The sequence below is a fragment of the Nyctereutes procyonoides genome, unplaced genomic scaffold (assembly GCF_905146905.1).
Source record: "Nyctereutes procyonoides isolate TBG_1078 unplaced genomic scaffold, NYPRO_anot_genome, whole genome shotgun sequence".
NCBI classification, from domain to species: Eukaryota; Metazoa; Chordata; class Mammalia; order Carnivora; family Canidae; genus Nyctereutes; species Nyctereutes procyonoides.
Window position 1 is genome coordinate 117903238 of NW_026575125.1, and position 23537 is coordinate 117926774.

At 44.7% G+C, this 23537-nt stretch overlaps 1 protein-coding gene across 2 annotated transcripts in view; it reads left to right on the forward strand.

The window, feature by feature from the left end:
* NSDHL (NAD(P) dependent steroid dehydrogenase-like) overlaps positions 1–23537 on the forward strand; it is a 33827-nt gene that overhangs the window by 3291 nt on the left and 6999 nt on the right. The window contains exons 2-5 of one of the 2 annotated variants that reach the window (XM_055338689.1): positions 5356–5396; positions 7298–7409; positions 11407–11565; positions 21193–21339. In XM_055338689.1, the coding sequence (XP_055194664.1) occupies positions 7338–7409; positions 11407–11565; positions 21193–21339 (378 nt within the window). In that variant the 5' untranslated portion in view covers positions 5356–5396; positions 7298–7337. The remainder of the gene's footprint in view (positions 1–5355; positions 5397–7297; positions 7410–11406; positions 11566–21192; positions 21340–23537) is intronic. The other variant, XM_055338690.1, reaches the window with a different exon arrangement.

Consider the following 23537-nt stretch of genomic DNA (forward strand, 5'->3'; position numbering starts at 1 on the left):
TGTTGGGAGTTTTTTTTATTACTGATCCAATTTCATTGCTGGTGATTGGTCTGTTCCAATTTTCTAATTCTCCCTGCTTTAGTTTTGGTAGGTTATATGCTTCTAGGAATTTATCCATTTCTTCTGACTTGTCCAGTTTGTTGGCATATAGGCTGTCATAATATTCTGTTACAGTTGTTGGTATTTCTCTGGCGTTGGTTGTTATTTCTCTTTCGTTAGTTGTTTTGCTTATTTGGGGTCTCTGTATCTCTCTCTCTCTCTTTTTTTTTTTTTTTGATGAGTCTTGCCAGAGGTTTATCAGTTTTGTCAATTTTTTTTCGAAGAACCAGCTGGTGGTTTCATGTATGCTTGGCTGAGAAAGGCCTGAACTATATTAGCGTCCATTAAGTGAAAGTGTTCGCTGACCTTCTGCCCTTTATCTAACCCTAACCCTTCCTCTTACAGCATGAACCAGGTCCACAACTGCTCAGTCATATTTGGCTCTTTCCTGTCCCTCCCATTACCCACCCTCCAAGTTCCCACAATTCTCCCACTCAGGTACCATTCCTTTTCTCTTGGCCACCTCTGCTGCTCCTCTTCCAGCTCAGGCCTTTGTCGGCAGCCCCCCAACTACCTACGGGCCAGAGTTCTCCCTGTGGTCTGCAAGGCCTGGCAGGACGAGGCCCCTCCTTTCCCCAGGCTCCGCCAGCTGGGAGACAAGGCTCCTTGCTGGGCCTCAAGCCCTCCAGCACACTCCAACCTAGGAATGTTTGCTCCAGCCGCCCCCTCTGCCTGCTTGCTCCTCTCCTCTCCTCTCCCTCCCCTAGGTCTTCGCTCTGCTGTCACCTTCTCTGAACCACCCTAAGCACCTGATTCAGCACCATAGCCCCCAGCATGCTGGAGTCCTGTAGCTTGCTCTGCTGTTTTCCCGTGGTACTTACTTATTTTCTTGTTACTCATCCACTAGCAGGTAACCTCTATGAGGGCAGGCATCTTCGTTTTGTTCAGTGCTGGGCCTCCAGTACCTGGAACGGTGAGGGGCATGTAGTAGGTGCTCAGTAAGGCTTCATGGAATGACTGCTGAACTATCTCCCTGTGCCTGCCTCTCACCTGTCTAGTCTACCCACTTCACCAGGTTGATCTTGCTGGTAAACAGCTCTGGTCAGGTCACCCTCCCCTGCCCTTAAACCTTCAGAGGCTTCCTGTGACCCCTCAATAAAGTCCAGACTCAGCCTGGCACCTGAGCCTCCTGCGCAGTTTTGTGTCTGCTGGTCTCTACTCATCGAGTCTCTCCACAGCCTGTTTCCCAGTCAGTGTGTGGCGTGGCAGCCTGGCAGAGTGGAAGGAACAACCACAAGTCCAGCCTTGGCTGTGTAACATCTGCAGGACTGTCAGCAAGTCAGTTGACCTCTCTGAGCCTGAGTTTCTCCTTTGTTTTTTTTTTTTTATGATAGTCACAGAGAGAGAGAGAGAGAGAGAGAGAGAGAGGCAGAGACATAGGCAGAGGGAGAAGCAGGCTCCATGCACCGGGAGCCCGATGTGGGATTCGATCCAGGGTCTCCAGGATCGCGCCCTGGGCCAAAGGCAGGCGCCAAACCGCTGTGCCACCCAGGGATCCCGAGTTTCTCCTTTGTTGAGTGAGACCTCACTGGGTGCTTTGGGGAGCTTGATGGTCTCCTATGCTTAGATGTGAAGGGACCTGACCTTTAGCAGCTTTCCAAGCAGTATGATTTCTCTTCTCCAATGTGTTCTTTCCCCTGCCCGGCATGCCCAAAGACTCAGACTTGGGTAACATCCTTCCTCCACGCCGCAGCCAGAGTGATGCTTCTGCTCTTAACACTCACTCTGCTTACAACTTCCTGGGGCTCCCCCATCTCTTCTTAGTGTAACCCCTTAACCTGACACACAGTCCCTTCACATTCTTCTCTCTGCTCCCCATCTCACTCCACACTCGTTGTGACACAAGTTGTCACAGTTGCCAGAACGTGCTGCCTCTGTGTCATCCCCATGTCCTTCCCATCCCTGGCCGTGGAATGTCTTTTAGGATACCCAACCGCTGTGTTTGACCCACTCCTCCCTGGCCTCGAGAACTTGGCTCAGGGATCACCTCAGGCCAGCCTCCCTGCTCTGGGTTTACCTTCATCAGGGCTCAGAAGTGCTGCTGCAGTTCTCCACTAAGTCTGTCTCCATGGGTTGTGGTGGGCTCCCGCGAGGGTGGCACTGTGTCCTGTGCATTTTTGGCTTGGCCGCATTCGGTGAGTGAGTAACACCCAAGGGCTCCTTTACAAGTTGCAGCTTCCCTTTTGCCCTTGGGGCTTGTTTGAGGAACTCAACAAGGAGAAGGAAGATATTCCAGGTAGAGGGAACAGCACAAGCTAAAACTTGCAGGCCTGCTGATGGTTTTCTCAGGGGCCACCATGAACTCAAAGCCAGAGCCTTTCTGTATCCTAAAAATAGACAAGCATAGAGGCGAATGCCTAACAGAAACAACCAGATACCTTTTGCCTTGATTCCTGTTTGCCATTTTCTTGTGCACGCAGGCGTTGTCCATCCACAGACTAGAGTGATGAGCTTGTGGTTAGCCACATCTTAGTTTCTAGCACGGACTCCATGGAAGACAACTGTCAGGGCCCCAACTACCCCTGTGTACCCTAACACAACCCTTCTGAATTGCACTGCATTTCATCTTTACAAAGAAGCTGATCTCCCATAGAAAGACACTTGTCTTTCTATCCGGTTTGAAGCAGTCAGACTGTCCCTTCCTTCTGCCTCCAGGACTCAGTTTTTGGGGACTTGCCCCAGCAGGAAGGAGGAGATTGGGCTCATTTGGTCTCTTCCTAGATTTTTTTTTCTTAGTTTAAGGCTTTGTCCCTGTGTGTACGGAAGGCATACATACTGGTTTTTAATAGATTCAAAGACGTAACTTTGTAAAGGACAAAGACTTGAGGATTCTGGTACGTGAACCTTAACAATCTCAGCCCCCTGAGTGTTGCTCTTTGGAGTCTTCCCATTCAGAGCTATTCTGAACCCATTTTCTTTTTTCTTTTTTTTAAGATTTTATTTATTTATTCATGAGAGAGAGAGAGAGAGGCAGAGAGAGAGAGAAGCAGGCTCCATGCAGGGAGCCTGATGTGGGACTCAATCCCGGGTCTCCAGGATCATACCTTGGGCCGAAGGCAGGCGCCAAACCGCTGAGCTACCCAGGCGTCCCTGAACCCATTTTCAAGAGGACAGTGGGTGGCATCAAATACATTTCACATTGTTGTGCAATCATCACCACCATCCATCTCCAGAACTCTTTATCTTGTAGAACTGAAACTATACCTACCAAACACTAACTCCCCAAATCCCCCCTCCTCCCAGCCCCTGGCACCCACCATTCTACTTTCTAGGTGTATGATTATGGCTACTATAAATACCTTATATAAGTAGAACCATATGTTATTTGTCCTTTTGTGAGTAGCTGATTTCATCTAGCATACTGTCTTCAAGGTTCATCTATGTCGTAGTGTGTCAGTTTCCTGCCTTTTTTCATTTTTTATTGTGATAAGAGCACTGCACTTGAGATCTACCCTCTTAACAAATGTTTGAATGTGCAATATATTATTGTTGACTATAGGTACAGAGTTGTACAACAGATCTCTGGAGCTTACTTACCTTGCTAAACTAAAACTTTATGCCCATCCATCAGTAACTCCACACTGCCCCCCTTCCCCAACCCCTGGCAATCACCATTCTCCTCTTTGAATCTTTGAATTTGACTATTTTTGATACCTCATATAAGTAAAACATATACTAATTCTTTCTATGACTGGCTTCTTTCACTTAGCGTAATGTCTTCAAAGTTCATCCATGCTGTTGCATATTCTAGAATTTCCTTCCTTTTTAAGCCTAAATAGTATTCCATTGTATGGTTACACCACATTTTCTTTATCCATTTACCTGTCAATAAATATTTAGGTTGTTTCCATCTTGGCTGTTGTGAATAGTGCTGTAATGAGCATAGGAAGGCTAATGTCTATCTCTTCAAGATCCTGGTTTCAATTCTTTGGATATATATACCCAGGAGTAGAATTACTATATCATATGGTAGTTCTATTTTTAATTTATTCATGAGAGACACACAGAGAGAGGCAGAGACATAGAGGGAGACAGCACACTCCCCACTGAGCAGGGAGCCTGATGCAGGACTCAATCCCAGGACCCCGAGGTCCCAGGACCAGGACCTCAGCTGAAGGCAGATGCTCAACCCCTGAGCCGCCCAGGCCCTCTTTGAGGATCTTTTATACCATATTCCATGGGAGCTGTACCATTTTGCATTCCTCCCAACAGTGGGCAAGTCTTCTAATTTCTCCACATCCTCACCCACACTTACCTTTTGACTTTTTGATAACAGCCATCTTGACAGGAATGAGGTGATATCATTATGGCTTTGATTTGCCTTTCCCTAATGATTAGTGACACTGAGTATTTTTTCCTTTACCTGTTGATCATTTATATATCTTCTTTAGAGAGATGTCTATTCAAGTCCTTAGCCCATTTTTTAAACCCTTACTAGATATATGGTTTGCAGATGTTTTCTCCCATTCCACAGTTGCCAGAATTTCCTTCCTTTTCAAGGCAGAATAATATTGCATTTTGTTTATTCGTCCATTGATGGACACTTGGGTTACTTCTGCCTTTTGGCTATTGTAAATAGTGGTGCCAATGAACAAGTGTGTACAAATTTCTGTTCAAATTCCTGCTCTCAATTTCTTGGACTATATACCCAGACATGGAATTCCTTGATCCTATGGTAATTCTATGTTTCATTCTTTGAGGAACCACATGCTGTCTCCCCCAGCTGTTGCACCATCTCACAGTCCCAACAGTGGTGCTCAAGGGTTCCAGTTTCTCCACAGCCTCGTCAGCACCTGTCATTTTCTGTTTTCTGGTTTTTTTTTTTGTTTTGTTTTGTTTTTGATAATAGCCGTTCTAAAGGGTATGAGGTAGAACCTCACTTGGGTTCGATTTGCATTTCCCTAATCATTAGTGATATTGAGCATCTTTTTGCCTGCTCATTGGCCATCTGTAAAGTATATATTTTTTTGAAGAAATGTCTATAATCAGAGCTATTCTTGGTGTTCATTTTTATCTGAGGGAATATCATGTGGCAGATTTAGGCTCAGGGGGTTACCAGGGGAATCCGACACATCATTGCCTGAGCTAGTCTTGGGTACCCTGGTCCCTAAAGACAACTAAAGTATCACCAACATTCTGAACTGGCTCATAGTATATATACAGACTTTAAAATAATTTGTATATAAAAAAATAAAATAAAATAATTTGTATATAATTTGAGACAAAGTAGATTTGATTTTGTTTTTGTTTCCACAGGAGGCTGGTTTGCTGAGGATTCGGTGAGCACTGTTTGAACGGTATGGATAATGGCAGCAAAATGCGTTTTTTCTTTCACCTCTTGGATCTTCCCCTAGAGATCAAGTAGGGGAATAAGCTTAAAGGCTTCTTGCTTTTCTAGTAGTACAGGGGCTGTGGGATTGGCAACTATGCCGTTAGGATTTTAGAAGTGCAAAGAATATTCATTTTGATTTCCTGTGGCTGCTGTAACAAACGACCACGAACTTAGTGGCTTAAAACAGTGGAAATTTCCTCTCTCCCAGTTCTGGAGGCCAGAAGTCTGAAATGAGGGTGTCTGCAGGGCCATGCTCCCTCTGCAGGCTCTAAGAGGGCCTTCCTTGCCTCTCCCAGCTCCTGATGGCTCCAGGTGTTCATTGGCTCATGGCTACATCACTCCCAATGCCATCTATCCTCTCATTTTCTCATGCTTCTTCAAGTATCTGGGAAATAGAGTTAGAAGCCAGCAGTGGGTGTTTGTGAGGGTAGCACTGCCAAAATATAATCAACCCATTCTCCCCCAGTGAAGCTCCCACATCTTAATTGGGTGTGTGATAGAGAGCAGAAGGTGATCTGCATGTTCATGTACTCCTGAGTCCAGTGGATATGAGTGTCTGCTTTGGACCAGGCCCTGTGCTTCACGCCAAAATACAGTGGTAAGCAAGACAGGCAGAGCTCTGAGAGTTGTTTGCAAGTGCCCAAAAGTGCCCAAATCCTCCTTCCCCATCTGATACACATTGAGCCAAATGGGTTAAAGCTTACCAGTCATATCTGTTTAGAGTGAGCAAGTGACGGGGCCCCTTGCCAACATAAAGAGGATTATGAGATGGAGGGAGGGATGGGATAGGCCTAGAAGTACAAGTCAACTTTGCTTATTCATAATATGCATCTGAAAAGGTCCATGAAAAGTGAAGTTTTGGAATACATTTTCCTGATAACTTCCATTATGATCATTCTCTGAATGTAGCTTTTTGCAAGCAGTTACACTGTTTTCTTTGTCCCAGATTTCACCATCTCCAGATATTAGGAGATCCATGACTTAAGTACATAGACCACTATGAAGAAAACAGTTTTAAGACCAAGTATGTCTAACCCACACTTGAACGCTGCTTTTTGTTTGTGAGTCAGTATTATGGGTGAGTGAAGAGAGGAGCATATCCTAAGGGCCATTACAAAAGCTTCTCTTACAAACTGCTCTTCTGTTCAGCGTTGTGGGTCTGTGTCAGCTGATAGGCTTCACTGTCTCCCAGTTGTGAAGTGCACGGTCACCACACTACCCAGACCACCTGCTGAGGGTTTCTGATGGCCCCAGACACCAAATTCTTGCACATGTAGTTACGGTGGCTTTAATTTCACCAAGAAGAGCTCTGTCTCCTATTACACCCTTCCACTCCCAGCACCCCCTGCCCTAGTATTGTGGGGATTAGCACTTAGTCCATTTTAGTCATGGGGACACTCAGCTGCAGGAGAGACAGGACCTGAACAGATTTACCTAGTTTGCAGTGGGACTGGCACCAGAATCCAGGACTCCATAGGTGTGTCCATTTTCCCATTGTACCTCCACGATGTGATGATGATCAACACAACAGAAAGAACACGATTAGAGCATGCAAGTGCCATGGAAAAAGCTACAGTGCCACAGGTTTTCCTTCTGTGGTAAACGATGAATGAGGTCATTTGATTCGCTTCCCACTCTGCCTCTAATCCAAGTGTGAAGTGAGTTCTGGGCCCAGTTACACCCTTGCATCAGAGAGAAGCGTGTCACAGGAGCGTTAAGTGGAGGGCTTCATTTAACAGCTACAGCTATGGTTCAGCTTTTTGTCATAACTCAACGGGAATGGCAACCACACAAAAACATGAAAACCTAAAAGATATTTCAGTTTATATAACATAAATGTCTCTCTCTAAATATGTCTTTCTGAAGAGAAACCTTCATTGCAAACATAACCATATTTGGAGCTGAAATGGAACAAGCCTTTGGTGAGCCAATGAGAGACCAGGTCACACGGACACATTTGACAGAAGGCCTTCCAAATGTGAGTACGGACACAAAGAAGGTCAACCAAAACCAGATAATGGGAAAGTCAAGTGCATCTACACCAGCAAACCATTGATACTAGCTGTGGTCAAAAATTGTATTTGGCACATTTCTTACATCAGTTGACGTTGACTTTTTATATAAGATACATATATTTATTTAAGCTATCAGTTACTTGTTGTTGTGTGGCAATATCAGAGCATAATGGTTTACAACAACACCCATTTCTTTGGTCATGATTCTGTGATTCGGGCTGGGCCCAGCTTGGGGGTCCTCGGATGATCTCCCCTGCCCCACACACCTGCAGTCATGGGGACTTCCTGAGGTGTGTGTTCCACACAGCCTCACTCACATGCCTGGCAGTAACTGCTGGCTGTCAGCTAGGTGCCTCGTTTTGCCTTCATGTGGCCTCCAGGACACTAAGCTAGGCTTAGCAGAAGGCTTCCCCAGTAATCATAAGGGCAGTAGCCAGGACTCCTAAGATCTAGTGTTGCAAGTGTCAGAAAGGACTTTTCAGAAATCATCGGGCCCCCTGGAGGTTCTTTGTGGACATCTGTGGATGTTGGGCTTGATTCTTTGAGTCACATTTAATGAATGCTAACAGTGCAGAAATGAAATCACACCAAGGTCAAGTGTATTTATAGGGAATGTTAATAAATTAAAGATGCCCAGGAGGTTCCCTGGGCCACCAGATCACCCTGGTCTTGGTGCGTTATTCAGAGTAAAACCTCCTCTGTGCGTCTGTAGTTGAACATTTATGTGACAGTCTAGTTGCCCCCCAGAAAATGTAGATTTCAATGATTGTATCAGTAGAGTTCTTTCTCATCAACTGACTTCAGGAGAAGTTATAAATTTTTCTTAAATATTTTGTTTATTTATGAGACACAGAGAGAGAATGGCAGAGACATAAGCAGAGGGAGAACCAGGCTCCCCGTGGGGAGTCCGATGCAGGACTCGATCCCAGGACCCCAGGATCATACCCTGTGCTGAAAGCAGGTGCTTATAGTTTATAACTAAACTATAAATTTAGTTATAAATTTAAACTACTAAAATATAAACAACACTTTCATCTTACCTCATATGTTCTGTGTAAGACTTCTCTGAAAAGAGGCCCGCTGCTAGCGACAAAGAAAAACAGATCAGGTTAAAAGAAGCCCAGGTCTAGCCCAGCTAGACCCTTCTCTTAGCTCAAGATCATATTGCAATTAGAATCATTTGGATGGCTTTCTTTTCTATTCTTAAAACTCTCCAAGATGCTGATTTTATAACTCCCCTCAGTAACCCATTCTTGAGTCTCACCACCTGTTTTCAGTTTGGAGTTTTATTTTTACTTGTTAGTACATATTCCTTCTTGTCCGCTGTGCCCACTTCCTCTGCATCATCTTTCAGGGCCACAAAAAGCAAGTAGTTATTTCACATGATCTCTAACCATATAGTGTTACAGGTGTGATAAAAGACACTGTCCCATCACATACCTGACTTCTCTGGGGTAAATGCCAGTTAAGTTCTCATCATTAAAAAACTCTGTGTAGGGGATCCCTGGGTGGCGCAGCGGTTTGGCGCCTGCCTTTGGCCCAGGGCGTGATCCTGGAGACCCAGGATCAAGCCCCACGTCGGGCTCCCGGTGCATGGAGCCTGCTTCTCCCTCTGCCTGTGTCTCTGCCTCTCTCTCTCTCTCTCTCTCTCTCTCTCTCTCTCTCTGTGACTGTCATAAATAAATAAAAATTTAAAAAATAAAAAATAAAAAAATAAAAAACTCTGTGTAATAGCCATTGGCCTGCTTGTTCCAAGCAATATTGGTACCACATTTCAGTATAATAAAATCCACACCACTCTGTCAAAGAGAAGATTTAAGAATTGCCGGCTTTTGGGTGCCTGGGTGGCTTGTTAATTAAGCATCCAACTCTTGATTTCGGCTCAGGTCAAGATCTCAGGGTCCTGGGATCAAGCCCCGACTCGGGCTCTGCTTTCAGTGAGGACTCTGCTTGGAGATTCTCTTTCTCCCTCCCCCCTATCCTCTGGCCCTATGCTTGCACACAGGCACTCCTTGTCTCTCAAATAAATAAATCTTAAAAGGATTTCCCACATTTAAAATCATGAAATGAAATTGCACATAATAGAAAGATTATATGATTTTTTTTAAAAATTAGACTACCAAACTTTGAAACAACTGTAACTAGAGATCCCAGATAACATAAAAAAGAGAATCTGAAATCCTTTGGGATACTATCTAAACATGTCTAGTCTGAACCTCTGGATTCAGGCAAACTTTTACCAAACCATGAAAAATCAATCTGGGGAGCAGAAAGGCTTAGAGCTCTTTTTAAAAACTGCATTTGCGGATGGCTGGGTGGCTTAGTGGTTGAGTATCTGCCTTTGGCTCAGGGCGTGATCCCGAGGTCCTAGGATCAAGTCCCGCACCGGGCTCCCTGAATGGAGTCTGCTTCTCCCTCTGCCTACGTCTGTGTCTCTCATGAATAATAATAATAATAAAAACCTATTTGCCTGTACAGCTGACTTGGGGGAAAGGAGAAGGGCTAGACCAAACAAAGATCAAATGGAATTTGCAGATTTAATTTGCCTGTGTCCTGGGAAATTTCAGTCAAGGTGCAAATCATTTAGCATGGTTTGATTACATGTATTTGGGAGTAATCAAAACAAAACCTAGACAGAAATGGGTTGAAGAGATTATTTGGTGGGGGGAGTAGAATGGTGAGCCTCATTATGTCAGTAGATTATGCATGCCTGAGCAAATGATGCCAAAGCTCCAGAGCCATCTCCAGTGGCCTGGCAGACTCCAGTAAAAATGCCAGTCTAGTTGGGACACTGGGTTGGAAGGGGTGAACCTGTAGAAGGGGCCCTGGCACCTCCTGATCTCCTGCATATCTCAATTGTATAGATATTTAAGGAATAAATAGGAGGATTGCTGGTTTCTTTTCTAATCAGGAACAGAATTTCTCTAACATCTTTAGTTTCCACATTCCCAACTTTGGTTGACTGTACATAAGCTTAGGGAAAATGGGGCTTTGTTATCTTCAGGAAGCCCAGATATAGTTTTAGACCCCAGGGAGGAGGGATATCACAGGTCTCCTTTGGAGATACTTGTAGCCAGCTTATTCAGTATACAACAGACACGGTTTTGCATTTCCTCCCTGGTGTCAGAATATTGAAGTGCCTGCATCTGGTGCTCTGTCCTTCCATTATCCCCAGTTGCCAGATTTAGAATTTAGCCAAGAAAGTGCACATGTTGCAAAAGCTGAAATGCAAACACCATAGCTCTTCCCTGATGCCTCAACTTGCTCAGAGAAGGGAAAGCAAATCCCTGGGCCTGGGTGATTAATAGTTTACTGATCCTCCCCGCAACCCCTCCAGGAGAGCCCATCAGTCAGCAACAGTCTTGGATATGCTAAGGCAGGAAGGGGGTAGGTGACAAGCCTAAAGGCACACAGGCCAGCCCTCTAATGGTTGGGGAAGAAAAGAGGCCGACTTTCTCCTGAAAGTATAGAGACTTTGCTTTCTTCTTTCTGATACTTTAAATGTATATTGTCAATTGAGGGGGTGGCATGTTGTGTTGGGTTTTGTTGGGTTTCTGTTTGTTTTGCCTTAAAAATGCCCAGGGATTAGTTATTAGGAGCAAGAAAGTATCACTTTTGGGTTTTTTGCATTGACCAGTTTTGATCATTGGTGGTTTCATTTTTTCAAAGATGCCTCCAGCTCCTTTCGTTAAACATTCAGCATGCACATATCAGATCACCCAGTCCAGCCACAGTCTATTTAAGTATCATTTGCTATCTCTCTTTCCTCAACTGATCCCAGGAGAGGAGGGTGCCACTGGCAATAGAACACCAGAATTATATAAACCATCCAACTGGATGGAAGAAGAATTGCAAACAAACAGATGGACGTGCCATCATGGTGGCTCACGAAGATGTGAGTCCAGGCTCTTTTTAGCTTCCAATTCTCACGTACCACCTACCACCTCTTTCTCTCTGCAGGCCAGTAAGTGCACAGTGATCGGAGGCTCTGGATTCCTGGGGCAGCACATGGTGGAGCAGTTGCTGGCGAGAGGCTACACTGTCAATGTATTTGATATGCGGCAAGGGTTTGATAATCCTCGGGTGCAGTTCTTCCTGGGTGACCTCTGCAGCCAACAGGTAAGGGAATACTCAGCCTTGCCAATTTTCCGCAGGCCCCCAAAAGGAAACTACCAGGCTTCTGCAGCTCAGAGGTCAGCCACATTGTTTCAAAAAAATTTTTTTAATATATTTTTTATTTATTTGTGAGAGACACAGACAGAGGGAGAAGCAGGGAGCCTGACGTGGGACTCAATCCCAGGGTCCTGGGATCAGGACCCGAGCCAAAGGCAGACATCCAACTACTGAGCCACCCAGGTGCCCCTCAAAAAAAATTTTTTTTGAAGAATTTTAAAGTTACAGGAAATAATTTATACCACATTGGGTCAGTACAACTCCACTCTGCCCTGGTATTGCAAAAGTGGCCATGATCAGTACAGATATGGGTGGGCATGGCTGTGTGCCAACAGAACTTTATTTACAAAGTTGTCCACAGGCTATAATGTGCTTACTACCAGAATATTCAGTTGACCTTGGAACGACATGGGTTCGGCACAGAACCCCCTGGAGTTGAAAAGTCTGTGCATGACTTTTGATTCCCTGAAAGCTTGACTACTCATAGCCTACTGTTGACCACAAGCCTTTCTGAAAACATAAAGTCAATTAACACACATTTTGTATGTTGTATGTATTATATACTAGATCCTTATAATAAAGTCAGCTATAGAAAAGAAAATGTTATTAAGAAAGCCATAAAGAATGGAATTTAAGCAAAAACTTGAAAAAGAAAACCATAAGGAAGAGAAAATACATTCATGGTACTGTGCTGTATTTATCTAAAAACCCCATATAAAAAAAAGCCAGGTTGCAGTTCAAAGCCAGGTTGTTCAAGGGTCACCTGTATGCCCAAAAGTGCAACTGCTGGGTTTCAGGGTTTAAAGATTTTATTTATTTATTAATGAGAGATGGAGAGAGAGAGAATGAGAGAGAGAGAGAGAGAGAGAGAGAGAGAGACAGAGACAGACAGAGGGAGAAGCAGGCCCCATGAAGGGAGCCTGACATGGGACTCGATCCCGGGTCTCCGGATCACACCCTGGGCTGAAGGCGGCGCTAAACCGCTGAGCCACCCGGGCTGCCCAGGTTTTTGTTTGTTTGTTTGTTTTGTTTTGTTTTGTTTTTAATTGAGATTTGCTTCACAGTCTGTAAATGTAACATTTTAAAAATACACAATTTAGTGGTTGTTAATATATTCACAAAGTTGCATGACCATCACCTCTATCTCATTCCAGAATGTTTTTGTCATCCCAGAAGAAAATCCTAGCTCCTTTAGCAGTTGTTCCTCTTTTCATCTTCTCCCCTCCCAGCCCTTGGCAACCAGTCATTTCCTGTGTCTACGGACGGGTCTATCTGGATGTTTCATAGAAGTGGAACCATGCAGTATCTGTGGTTTTATCACTGGGTTCTTTCCCTGAGCATCATGTTTGTAAGCTTTACCTGTGTCACGGGGTATTACCATTTTGGGTTTTGTTAGACATTGCCGAATTTGCTCAGCGAAGCCGCTAGGTCAGTTGGCCATTCACGCCAGCAGTGGAGTGGGTAGGACCACCGCTGTTGTATGTCCTGGCTAGTACTCAATGCAGTTAGACTGTTCAGTGTTGCATTCCAAAGAGGGTGCAGTGGGACCTTGCTGAGGCTCAGTCACGTGCCCTCCCTATGCGGGACGCCAGGCTCAGTGCTCTCTCTCGGTCCTCTGTGAAGTGGCTGTCGGCGGCCTTTGTCCATTTGTCTGTGCCTTACCTTGTTTTTCTTACAGATTTGTAGTTCCTTTCTATCTGCAGGGCTTTATTACAGATAGCTTCCCTCAGCCCATCTGCTTTGGCATCTTTTGCCGTGGTTTTGTTACTTTGACTTTTAAGGACACAGATTCCCCCACGGGCTTTTCTCTCCCACACCACCCACACCTCTGAGCCTGGAGACAGGGTAGACATGTTCCCTGTTTGTCCTTGCCACTGCCTTGCTGCCCTAAGATCCCTCTGGCCGTGCAGGTGATGCCAGCAGGCTGGGCATACCCCAGTGCCTGCCCTTGTGACCATCACCCCCAGCCACCTGCTCCCTTTCCCGGGGGGCTTCATCTCATTTTTTAGTGATTTAGGTTCCTGGCCAAGGTCAGCCTCATCATAATTATTGATGAGTTCAGTATTCACCCACGTGACCCTGCCAGTACCCTCAGCTCACCTCTTCTTGGCCTCCTCTCACTCCTCTTGGCCTCCTAGCCTGTTGGCATCCCCTGCCCCAGAGCCTGTTCTCACTGGTAAATGTGTCCTCTCCATGTTCTCACTTGCAGGCGCACCACTCTGAGCACCACCTCCTGTCTTTCTAGTGCTGGCCCACTACTGCCTGCACTGTACCAGTTCTTAAACCACACCCAGTGGCTTTTTGCCACTGTCTCTCACCCCATTTGTGTCCTCACTGCCTTTGGGTCCATGACTGACTTGCTCCCTTGTGTGATACTTATCCCCCTTGCCCCTTTCTTCTTGTTTCCATCAGGCAGGGTTCTCCAGAGAAACAACCAGTAAGGTTGTGTGTGTGTGTGTGTGTGTGTGTGTGTGTGTGTGTGTGTGTATAGATGGAGAGGAAGAGGGAGAGAGAGGCAGAGAGAGGGAGAGGATGAGATCTGATTGAAGAAGTGGGCTTGTGTGATTGCAGGGCTGGCAAGACTGAAGTTTACAGGATAGGCCAGCAGGCTGGAGTTTCGGTCAGGAGCTGATGCTGCAGTTCCAAGGCAGGAGTTTTCCTTACAGCAACCTTGCAGTTTAATCTTAAAGGGCTTTCAAGTGATTAGAGGAAGCCCACCCAGAGTATAGAGGATAATCTCCTGGACTTAAAGTCAGCTGATTATAGACGCCAACAACAGCTCTAAGATAGCTTTACAGCAGCACCCAGACCAGTGTTCCATGGAATAACAACCCTGGAGCCTCACCAAGTGCACACCTCAACTTCTCCATCAGGCTGTGTGTCCTAGGTATAACCCCCAGCCCTGCTTAAATCGGATCCTCCCTCCTCCCTGGGAGCTTCTGGGCAGCTGAACGGGGCAGGAAAAGAAAATACAAGGGGTTTTTGCCTCTTTCGGCATGACCACGGCCTCCAAGCCGGCTCCGTGGTACCTCCTGGCACCATATCTGCAGACCTGCCTGTGACCACATCTGTGCTCTGCAGGTGCCTCATCCATGCAAATGCTCCCAGTGCCACCTAGAGCCCCTGTCTTCCTACTCAGTGATTCCGCTGGGGATTCTGGCCTTTTTCTCCCATATCAGCAATTGCACCTTCTCTACCCAGTCATAGCCAACGGCACATAGACATGTTGCAGGATCACCCATCTTAAGAAAGCAAAATGCCCTGATGTGAGGTCCCACCCCACCTATTGTCCCCTTCTCTTTGCTGTCATAGGAGGGCTCAAAGAGCCATTTGCACTTGCCACCTCTGATCACTTCATTCCATTGTCTCTCCCAAATACTCCAGCAAGGTTGTCAACAACAGCCCCAACACAGCCACCAGGGACCTGGAGGTGACCAGATCCAGTGGTCAAGCGTAGGACACTGACTTGCCCATTTCTCCTCCTGCCATTCTGTCTCTGTATCTCTATAATTTCTAAATATGGCAGGCTCCAGAGCTTACTGCTTAGATCTCTTTTCTTCTCTGAGCACACTCAGTGTCCAAGCGAACCCGCTCCAACCCCCTCCTGCCCCGCTCCCCTGGCTCACAGACAAAATACAATCTAGAGGCCGACAAGCTCCCAGCTTGAGATCTACAGTCTGTAGCTCTCCTGGATTCGTATCTGTCCAGCTGCCTGCAGGACATCTCTGTTGGGATACATAATAGACATTTTGGAATTGCCATATTCAAAATTCAGCTTCTGGTTCCCTGCTGTAAGTCCCCTCCCCCACTACAGCAAACCTACTAAAGTCCTGTCTGTCTCAATAAATGGCCCACTCTGTTCTTCCAATAGCTTTGGCCAAAAACATTAGATTTACCCTTGATTCCCTTCTCTTGTACCCTCCATCTCATTCATCAGCAGATTTTGTTGACTGCACTCTCCGAATAGATCCCCAGTTCAGCAGCTTCTTGCTCCTTCATTTGTTACTATGCTATGCTGGTCCAGGCCACCCCCTTTTAATGCATGAGTCAAATCATGACACCCCTCTGTCCATAAGCCTCCAGTGCTCCAGTTCTGTTTAGAGCAAACATACAGGCCCTTATCATCACCTTTGAGGCCCTACAGGATCTGGCCTCACCCTCACCTATATTCTCTCATTGCTCTGCTCCAGGCATGCTGGCCTCTTTACTACTCCTCAGACTCGTGAACTGACTTTCTGCCTCCAGACCTTTGTATTCACTGCTCTTTCTGCCAGGAATGCTCTTTGGAACCACAGAGATTGCTCCCTAAATGTGTTTGAGTCACTAACCAACTTATGTTAAGCGCCCCTCCAGGTCTCCTTTGTTCAATGTAGGTTTCTATATATAGCACTTGGTACTAACTGTACTCTGTATCTACTCGTTTATCTGCCCGCCGCCCCCAGAGAAAGTAAGCTCCCTGAAGGCAGGAATATTCCTTTTGATCACCACTGAGACCCCTCAAAGATGAGGCTCCTTAGCAAATTTCAACTTCCCTCCAAACTGCTCCTCCAAATCCCTACTAACTCCCGTGATACTGCTGCTAGTATTTATTTACAGATTTTTTTTAAGAAATCAGGTGAAATATTTTTAAAAAGATTTTATGTATTTATTCATGAGAGACACACACAGAGAGAGGCAGAGACATAGGCAGAGGGAGAAGCACGCTCCTCGCAGGGAGCCCAATGCAGGATTCCCTCCCGGACCCTGGGATCACAACCTGAGCCAAATGTAGACGCTCAACCACTAAGCCACCCAGACGTCCCAAATTTTTGTTTATTTTTTTTAAGGTTTTATTTATTTAAGGAAGAGAGTGAGCAAGTAAGAGAGACAGCATGAGCTGGGGAGGGGCAGAGGGAGAAACAGACTCCTCGCTGAGCAGGAAGCCCAATGCGGGGCTCGATCCCAGGACCCCAAGGTCATGAGCTGAGCCTAAGGCAGACTTAACTGACTGAGCCACCTGGGCGCACCCAATTTTTGTTTAACACAAACTTAAAGTGAGACCCACCACCCTACTGTGTCATTCTTAGGTACCAGCAGGGAGAAGGAGAGTTTGCCAGAGCAACCTGATAAAGACAGGCGTGGGCAAGGTCCAGATTGCAATGATGGATCATGAAGTCCAAGCCAAGGAGGACATGAGGAGGGTGAAGGACATGGAGAAGTGGGTTTTAGGGCAGCCTGGGTGGCTCAGTGGTTTAGCGCTTGCCTTCAGCCCAGGACATGATCCTGGAGATCCAGGATCGAGTCCCACGTCGGGCTCTTTGCATGGAGCCTGCTTCTCCCTCTGCCTGCGTCTCTGCCTCTCTCTCTGTGTCTCTCATGAATAAATAAATAAAATCTTTTTTAAAAAAAGAAGTGGGTTTGAAAGTCACTACTTAGGTTTTGTGCCATATTCGTGAATTCGTTCACCAGTACTTCTTGTTTCCCATTTCTTTCTTCCAGCTTCCTTCCTCTTCTTCCGGAAGCATTTCCTTTAGCATCCCCCACTGAATATCTGGGCACAAAACTTTCCGAGTCCTCATATGCCTAAGACTGTCTTTCTCTCACCCTCTCTCATAAATGCTTATTTGCTGGGGATGGAACTTTAGGTTCATAATTGTTCCTCCTGACGCTCCATCTGACCATCATTCGTTTGGGGGTCAGCTGGGTTTTCCTCTCATGCCTTTTAGGATTTTCTTTCTTATCCTTGTGTTCTGTAGAGAATTTGTCTAGGAGGTCTGTGTTTTTGTTTTGTGTTTAAAATCTACTCAACAACTAGTGGGCCTTTGGAACCTGAGGACTCATGCCTTTCACTTCTGGAAAATTCTTCAAGTATTGACTCTGCCTCCATTCTCTCTTTTCCTTCTTTCTGGAAGCCTTACCAGACATATGGTAGAGTCTGTCATTATAATGTATATGTCTGTTAGTTTCTCCTTCATGTGTTCTTTCACTTTCTGTCTTCATAACATTTTATAGATTTCCTCTGTTTCATATCCACTTACAGACACTCGTTTCACCCATATTCCCACCCACCCTCAGATTATTTTGAAGCTAATCCTAAACACCATTATCATTTTTTCTGCAAATATTTCAGTGTTTGTCTCCAAAAGATAAGCCTTTTTTAAAGATATATTTTTTTTATTTTAGCGCATGAGGTGGGGGAGAAGCAGAGCTAGAGGGAGAGAATCTCAAGCAGAGTCCATGCTGAGCATAGAGCCTAACGTGGGGCTTCATCTCATGACCCTGAGGTCAGACCTGAGCCAAAATCCAGAGTTGAATGCTTAACCGACAGTAGCACCCAGGTGCCCTCACCTTTATTTTTAAGATTTAAAGGAGCCTTTTTTTATTTTTTTAAACGATTTTATTTATTTGTTCATGAGACACGGAGAGAGAGAGGCAGAGACATAGGCAGAGGGAGAAGTAGGCTCCCCACGAGGAGCCCAATGCGAGACTCAATCCCAGGACCCCAGGATCACGCCCTGAGCCAAAGGCAGACACTGAACCACTGAGCCACCCAGGTGTCCCAAAGGGAGCCTTAAAAAAAAAAAAGGATTTATTTATTTATTTATTTGACAGAGAGAGCACAAGCAGGGGAAGCATGAGAGAAAGAAGCAGGTTCCCTGTTGAGCAGGGAGCCCGATGTGGGTCTCTATCCCAGGACCCTGGGATTACAACTGAGCTGAAGGCAGACGCTTTACTGACTGAGCCACCCAGGCCCCCCCGCCAAAAGGAGCCTTTTTAAAGACACAGCTCCGTGACCACACCTAAAACATACTGACAATTCCTTTATTTCCAGCCTGTGTTCAAATATCCATGAATGTCTTGTAAGTATTTTTGTGTAGATTTCTTTTCAAATAAGGAACCCAAAAGATTAAGACATTGAAATTAGTTAAACTAGGTCTCTTGTATAAAAGTTCCCCTTCACATTTTTTTGTTGAATAATGTTTATTTAAAACTGTATTTATTGTCCCATAGCATTTCCCATGGAGTGAATTTAGCAGATTGTACCCCCACGGACTTGTGTGACATGTCCCTCTGTCCTCTAGTGTTTCCTATAAGCAGGAAGACCTAGGACTGCACCTGTTCAGGAAAGCATAGTATAGAAAAAGGGACTATAGATAGCTCAGTAATAATTTTTCTATTGATTATATGTCAAAGTGATAATATTTTGGATAATACTATGTTCAACAGCATACATTACAGTTATTTTCATCTGTTTCATTTGACTTTTTTGATGTGGGTACTACTAAATTTACAATCAAGTTTGTGCCTGGACTATACTTCTAGTGGACTAAAAGCTGGATCTGATTCCAGTTCAGCTGTTTTCTCTGGGGGTACTGATAGCAATCAGCACATCTAATGCTCAGAAACCAGGGCTCCCATTCAGGACTCTGAGCAGGGGTAGCACAAGTGAGCCTGAGACATTGTCTTAGGACAAAATTAAGAAAGTGCTCAGAGGCACCTGGGTGGCTCAGCCATTAGGCATCCAACTCTTGATCTTAGCTCAGGTCTCAATCTCAGGGTCATGATTTCAGGCTTCACACTGGGCTCCACTCTGAACGTGGAGCCCACTTGAAAAAAAAAAAGAAAAGAAAGTGTTCAGAAAAAAAAAGAAAGTGTTCATATTCCAATGGGAATATGTCAAAAGGATATAGGAACGTCAAGAACCCCCACTGGCCAAATTTGGGGTATTTTAAGCCTTGCAAAAGACAATAGTAGTGGATTATAATGCATTGAATAAAGTAAGAATCCATGTGTCCAGGATGCCTGGGTGGCTCAGTAGTTGAGTATCTGCCTTTGGCTCAGGTCGTGATCCTGAGGTCCTGGGATCAAATCCCACATCAGGCTCCCTGCATGGAGCCTGCTTCTCCCTCTGCCTGTGTCTCTGCCTCTCTCTGTGTCTCTCATGAATAAATAAATTTTTAAAAATCTTAAAAGAATCCATGTGTCCACGGAAATGCTAAAAAGAAAAATTAGTATAGAAGAAGGGGAACATTACCGAGAAATGGCAACGAATAGAAGTAAAAAGAATGCTGGAATTAGGATTTAACATTTTGCAACCAATATGTTAATAAGTGTTCCAGGCAAGAATCATAATTGAATGTTCCAGATTCAAAGAGACGAAAGAGATAGGAGGACTAAGTACAATAGGATCTATGATTGGATCCTGGATCCCAATATAAAAATGCCTTTAAAGGACATTATTGGGCCATGGGGGAAATTTGTATATAGACTAATTATATAATAAGTGTCCTATCCTGTTACATTTCTTGCATGTGATCATTCTTTAGCGGTATTTGGGAGGAAGTCTTTTGTTGTTAGAAGAGTTTAGAGGCAACTAAGAGGCACATTGCAACTTATTCTTGAATGGTTTCAGGAAAAAAATCATGTGTCTGTATGCACACAAAGAAAATTAATGGCAAAATATTATCAGTGAATCTAAGCACATAATTCATGATTGTCTTTCTTTTGGTATTATTAGTCTATTGATGATCGTTCCTAGATCTTATTACCTAATGAGCGTTTTGTAAAATGGAGACACGCTGTCATTCTCTCTGTTTCTGAATTCAGTTCTTTTTTTTTTTAAACTTTTTTTTATTTATTTATGATAGTCACAGAGAGAGAGAGAGAGAGGCAGAGACACAGGCAGAGGGAGAAGCAGGCTCCAGGCACCGGAAGCCCGACGTGGGATTCGATCCCGGGTCTCCAGGATCGCGCCCCGGGCCAAAGGCAGGCGCCAAACCGCTGCGCCACCCAGGGATCCCTGAATTCAGTTCTTTGTACCTTAGGCAGATTAAATGCTTGACCATTTCCCTTTACTTATTAGTTAACAGCAGGAATTCTTACTCTTACTGATGATCAAATTGTCCCTTCTTTGGCCAGTGAGAGCCTCTTCAAGTTGACTCTTGAGTCCTTTTAACAGGACCCCAGGAGTCTAGCCTAGCTTCTTTACTTTCTGGTTTGACAAGATGTTCCTGGCTCTTCTTGTCTACTTCCTGCCCCATATCTGCAATCAGCCATTGCTCCCAGGAGCTCTGGTTCCTTTTAGCAGCAAATTAAATGTACTTGTTTTCATTCCCTTTCAGCTTGCTGTTCTGTATCTATTTTTACAGAAAGGAATACTCGTGTGTTGGCTATTTGTACTGTCTTTCATGGTGTGGGACTTTTTCATATGATTCATAATTTGTATCTCTGAGCTCATTTTCCCCAGGAGTTTTACTCCCAGGTGCCCTGAATTGCCATGCACCGCCACCCTCATGGTACACAGAGGTACAGATACTGTCTTTGTCTGGATCCCACAGGCTTCTTATGTGCTAGACCCAGTTTTTATTGGGAGCCAGTCAACGGGGAGGGGCGATTCAAGGGACAACATGGTTTCCATCCTAGGTACTTCTGTATTGTTTGAATCTTTTACAGTGAGATGTATTTTCATGTTAATTATAGAATTATAAAAGGGCAGGACACCTACATGCCACAGATTGAAGAGTGGGAATGTGAGGAGGCTGTTTACTTATCTAAAGCGGGAGTGATTTTTTTTGTCTTTGTTTGCTTTTCCAGGATCTCTACCCAGCTCTGAAAGGTGTAAGCACAGTTTTCCACTGTGCATCACCCCCACCATCCAGTAACAACAAGGAACTCTTTTATAGAGTGAATTACATTGGCACCAAGAATGTCATTGAAACTTGCAAAGAGGCTGGGGTTCAGGTAAGGGGAAAGCTGGAGTGAATGCTGTCAGGAACATGTCATGGCCCTTTCTAAGTGTGTGGGAGCCAGGGTTCTTCTTGTTCTCTTCCTGGGCCAAGCCAGGCTTGCATCCTAAAGTGTTGTGAAGATTCTAGAAACTGAATCCTAGGAGCTGCTAGGCCAGTTTGAGCTGCATCTCAATAGACCATCTAGGACCCTAAGGCTTATTATTAGTCTTTGGTTAAAGAGCCATAAAATGTCAATATTACTTTCATTTTTTTATTGTGGTTAAGTAAATGTCATAAAATTGACCATTTTAACCATTTTTTAATTAACAGTTCAGTGGCATCAAGTACATTCCGATTGCTGTGCAAACATCCCTACCATCTCCTGAACTTTCACCTTCCCAAACTGAAACTCTATCCCCATTAAGCAACAGCTCCCCACCCCTCCTCTCCAAGCCCTTGGCACCCACCATTCTCCATTCTGTTTCCATGAATCTAGAGATGTTAAAGAACTGGACTCATGGTATCTGCTTTTATATCTAGCTTCTTTCACTCAGCATGATGTCTTCTAGGTTCATCCATGTTGTAGCATGTGTCTGAATTTCCTTCTTTTTAACCACTGAATAACATTCCATTGTGTGGACACACCACATTATATCTAGCCATTCATGCATCAGTGGACTCTCGGGCGGTTTCCACTTTTGAGTATTGTGAATCATGCTGCTAGGAACCTAGGTATATAAATATCAGCTCCAGCCTGTGCTTTCAGTTCTTTGAGGTAAATACCCGGAAATGGAATTCCTGGGTCATACAGTAATTCTGTGTTTAACCTTTTAAGGAACTGCTGTACTGTTTTTCCAGCCCTTGCTTCTCTTTTCAAAGAATAAACTATTAACTTTTCACTAATAGAGACCTGTTATAACTCAGACTTGAGATATAAATCTCCACCCTATCATAGCTTGCTGCTCTGTTATAAAGCTGGGTTCTCGGGATCACCCTTATGGAGCACCCAGCATCATCAGCATTCATTCCTCACCAGCTTCGGGGCTCAGTGCCCTGGAAAGGAGGGATTATGTAATAGCGACTCCTTATGCTTTGCAAATGACAAGACACTTTGCCTCGTGGTTGTCATCTGATTTGCTCCTCCTTAGGTAATCAGGAGCTACAAATATCACTTGACAGGTGATAGAAGCAGATTTGGGAGGCTAAGTAATATCTCTTTGCTAATAAATGAAAGAAAGAGGTGGGATTCAAATCGAATTCTCTGATGTCAAATCCCAGACTCCTTAGTCTATAACGTGCTTGTGTAACTAGAGCTCTGTCAATTGCATTGCTGCTGTTTGTTAAATGGAATAGGCTAGTTATCCAGAAAAGATTCAAGAATTACATAGCACCAATATAATCTTCACACCGTTTAGGTAACATTACCAGTAGACTTGAAGTTCGTGGGTATCCATTCTCAAGGCCTTTGCTGTCCATAGGGAATCAGTGTTCTGAATTCGGGTTTATCACTGCCATTTGCTCCATGTGCAGCCAATATAAGTTATCGGTTTGCATGTGAAAAACTTTATAGAAATGGTATATTGAGTATATCTTCCTGCAACTTGCTTTTTTCTCCTCCAGCATTATGTTTTTGAGATTTATCCATCTATATGGAGATATATATATATATATATATATATATATATATATCTCCAGTATATTCACTGAGGTGGTGCAATAGCTTAGTGGGTTACAGTGGAGAAGGTGGCTCTTCATGGGGCGCCTGGGTGGCTCAGTTGGTTGAGCAACTGAGTCTTGATTTCAGCTCAGGTCATGATCTCGGGGTCATGGGATCGAGCCCCACGTCAGGCTCCACACTCAGCAGGGAGTCTGCTTGGGATTCTCCCTCTGCCTCTGCCCCTCCCCCTAGCTAGTGTTCTTTCCCTCCCTCCCTCCCTCCCTCTCTCTCTCTTTCTCTCTCTCTCAAATAAAAAAAGAAAAGAAAATGGCTTTTCCTATTATATTTAGGAAACCTTTCATAACACTGAAATCAAAAGATTGTTTAATGTGGGGTTTTTCCCCAAAGGTTTAAACTGATCTTTTGTGCATTTAAATCTTTAATCTGCCAGGTAGCAGTTAAATTTCTGTTGTTCAGCAGCATTTATTATGCGACACCCCCACCCCCCAGCCAGGGCCCCAGCCAGCCAGCACATCTCAGGTGCTGCTGCCTCC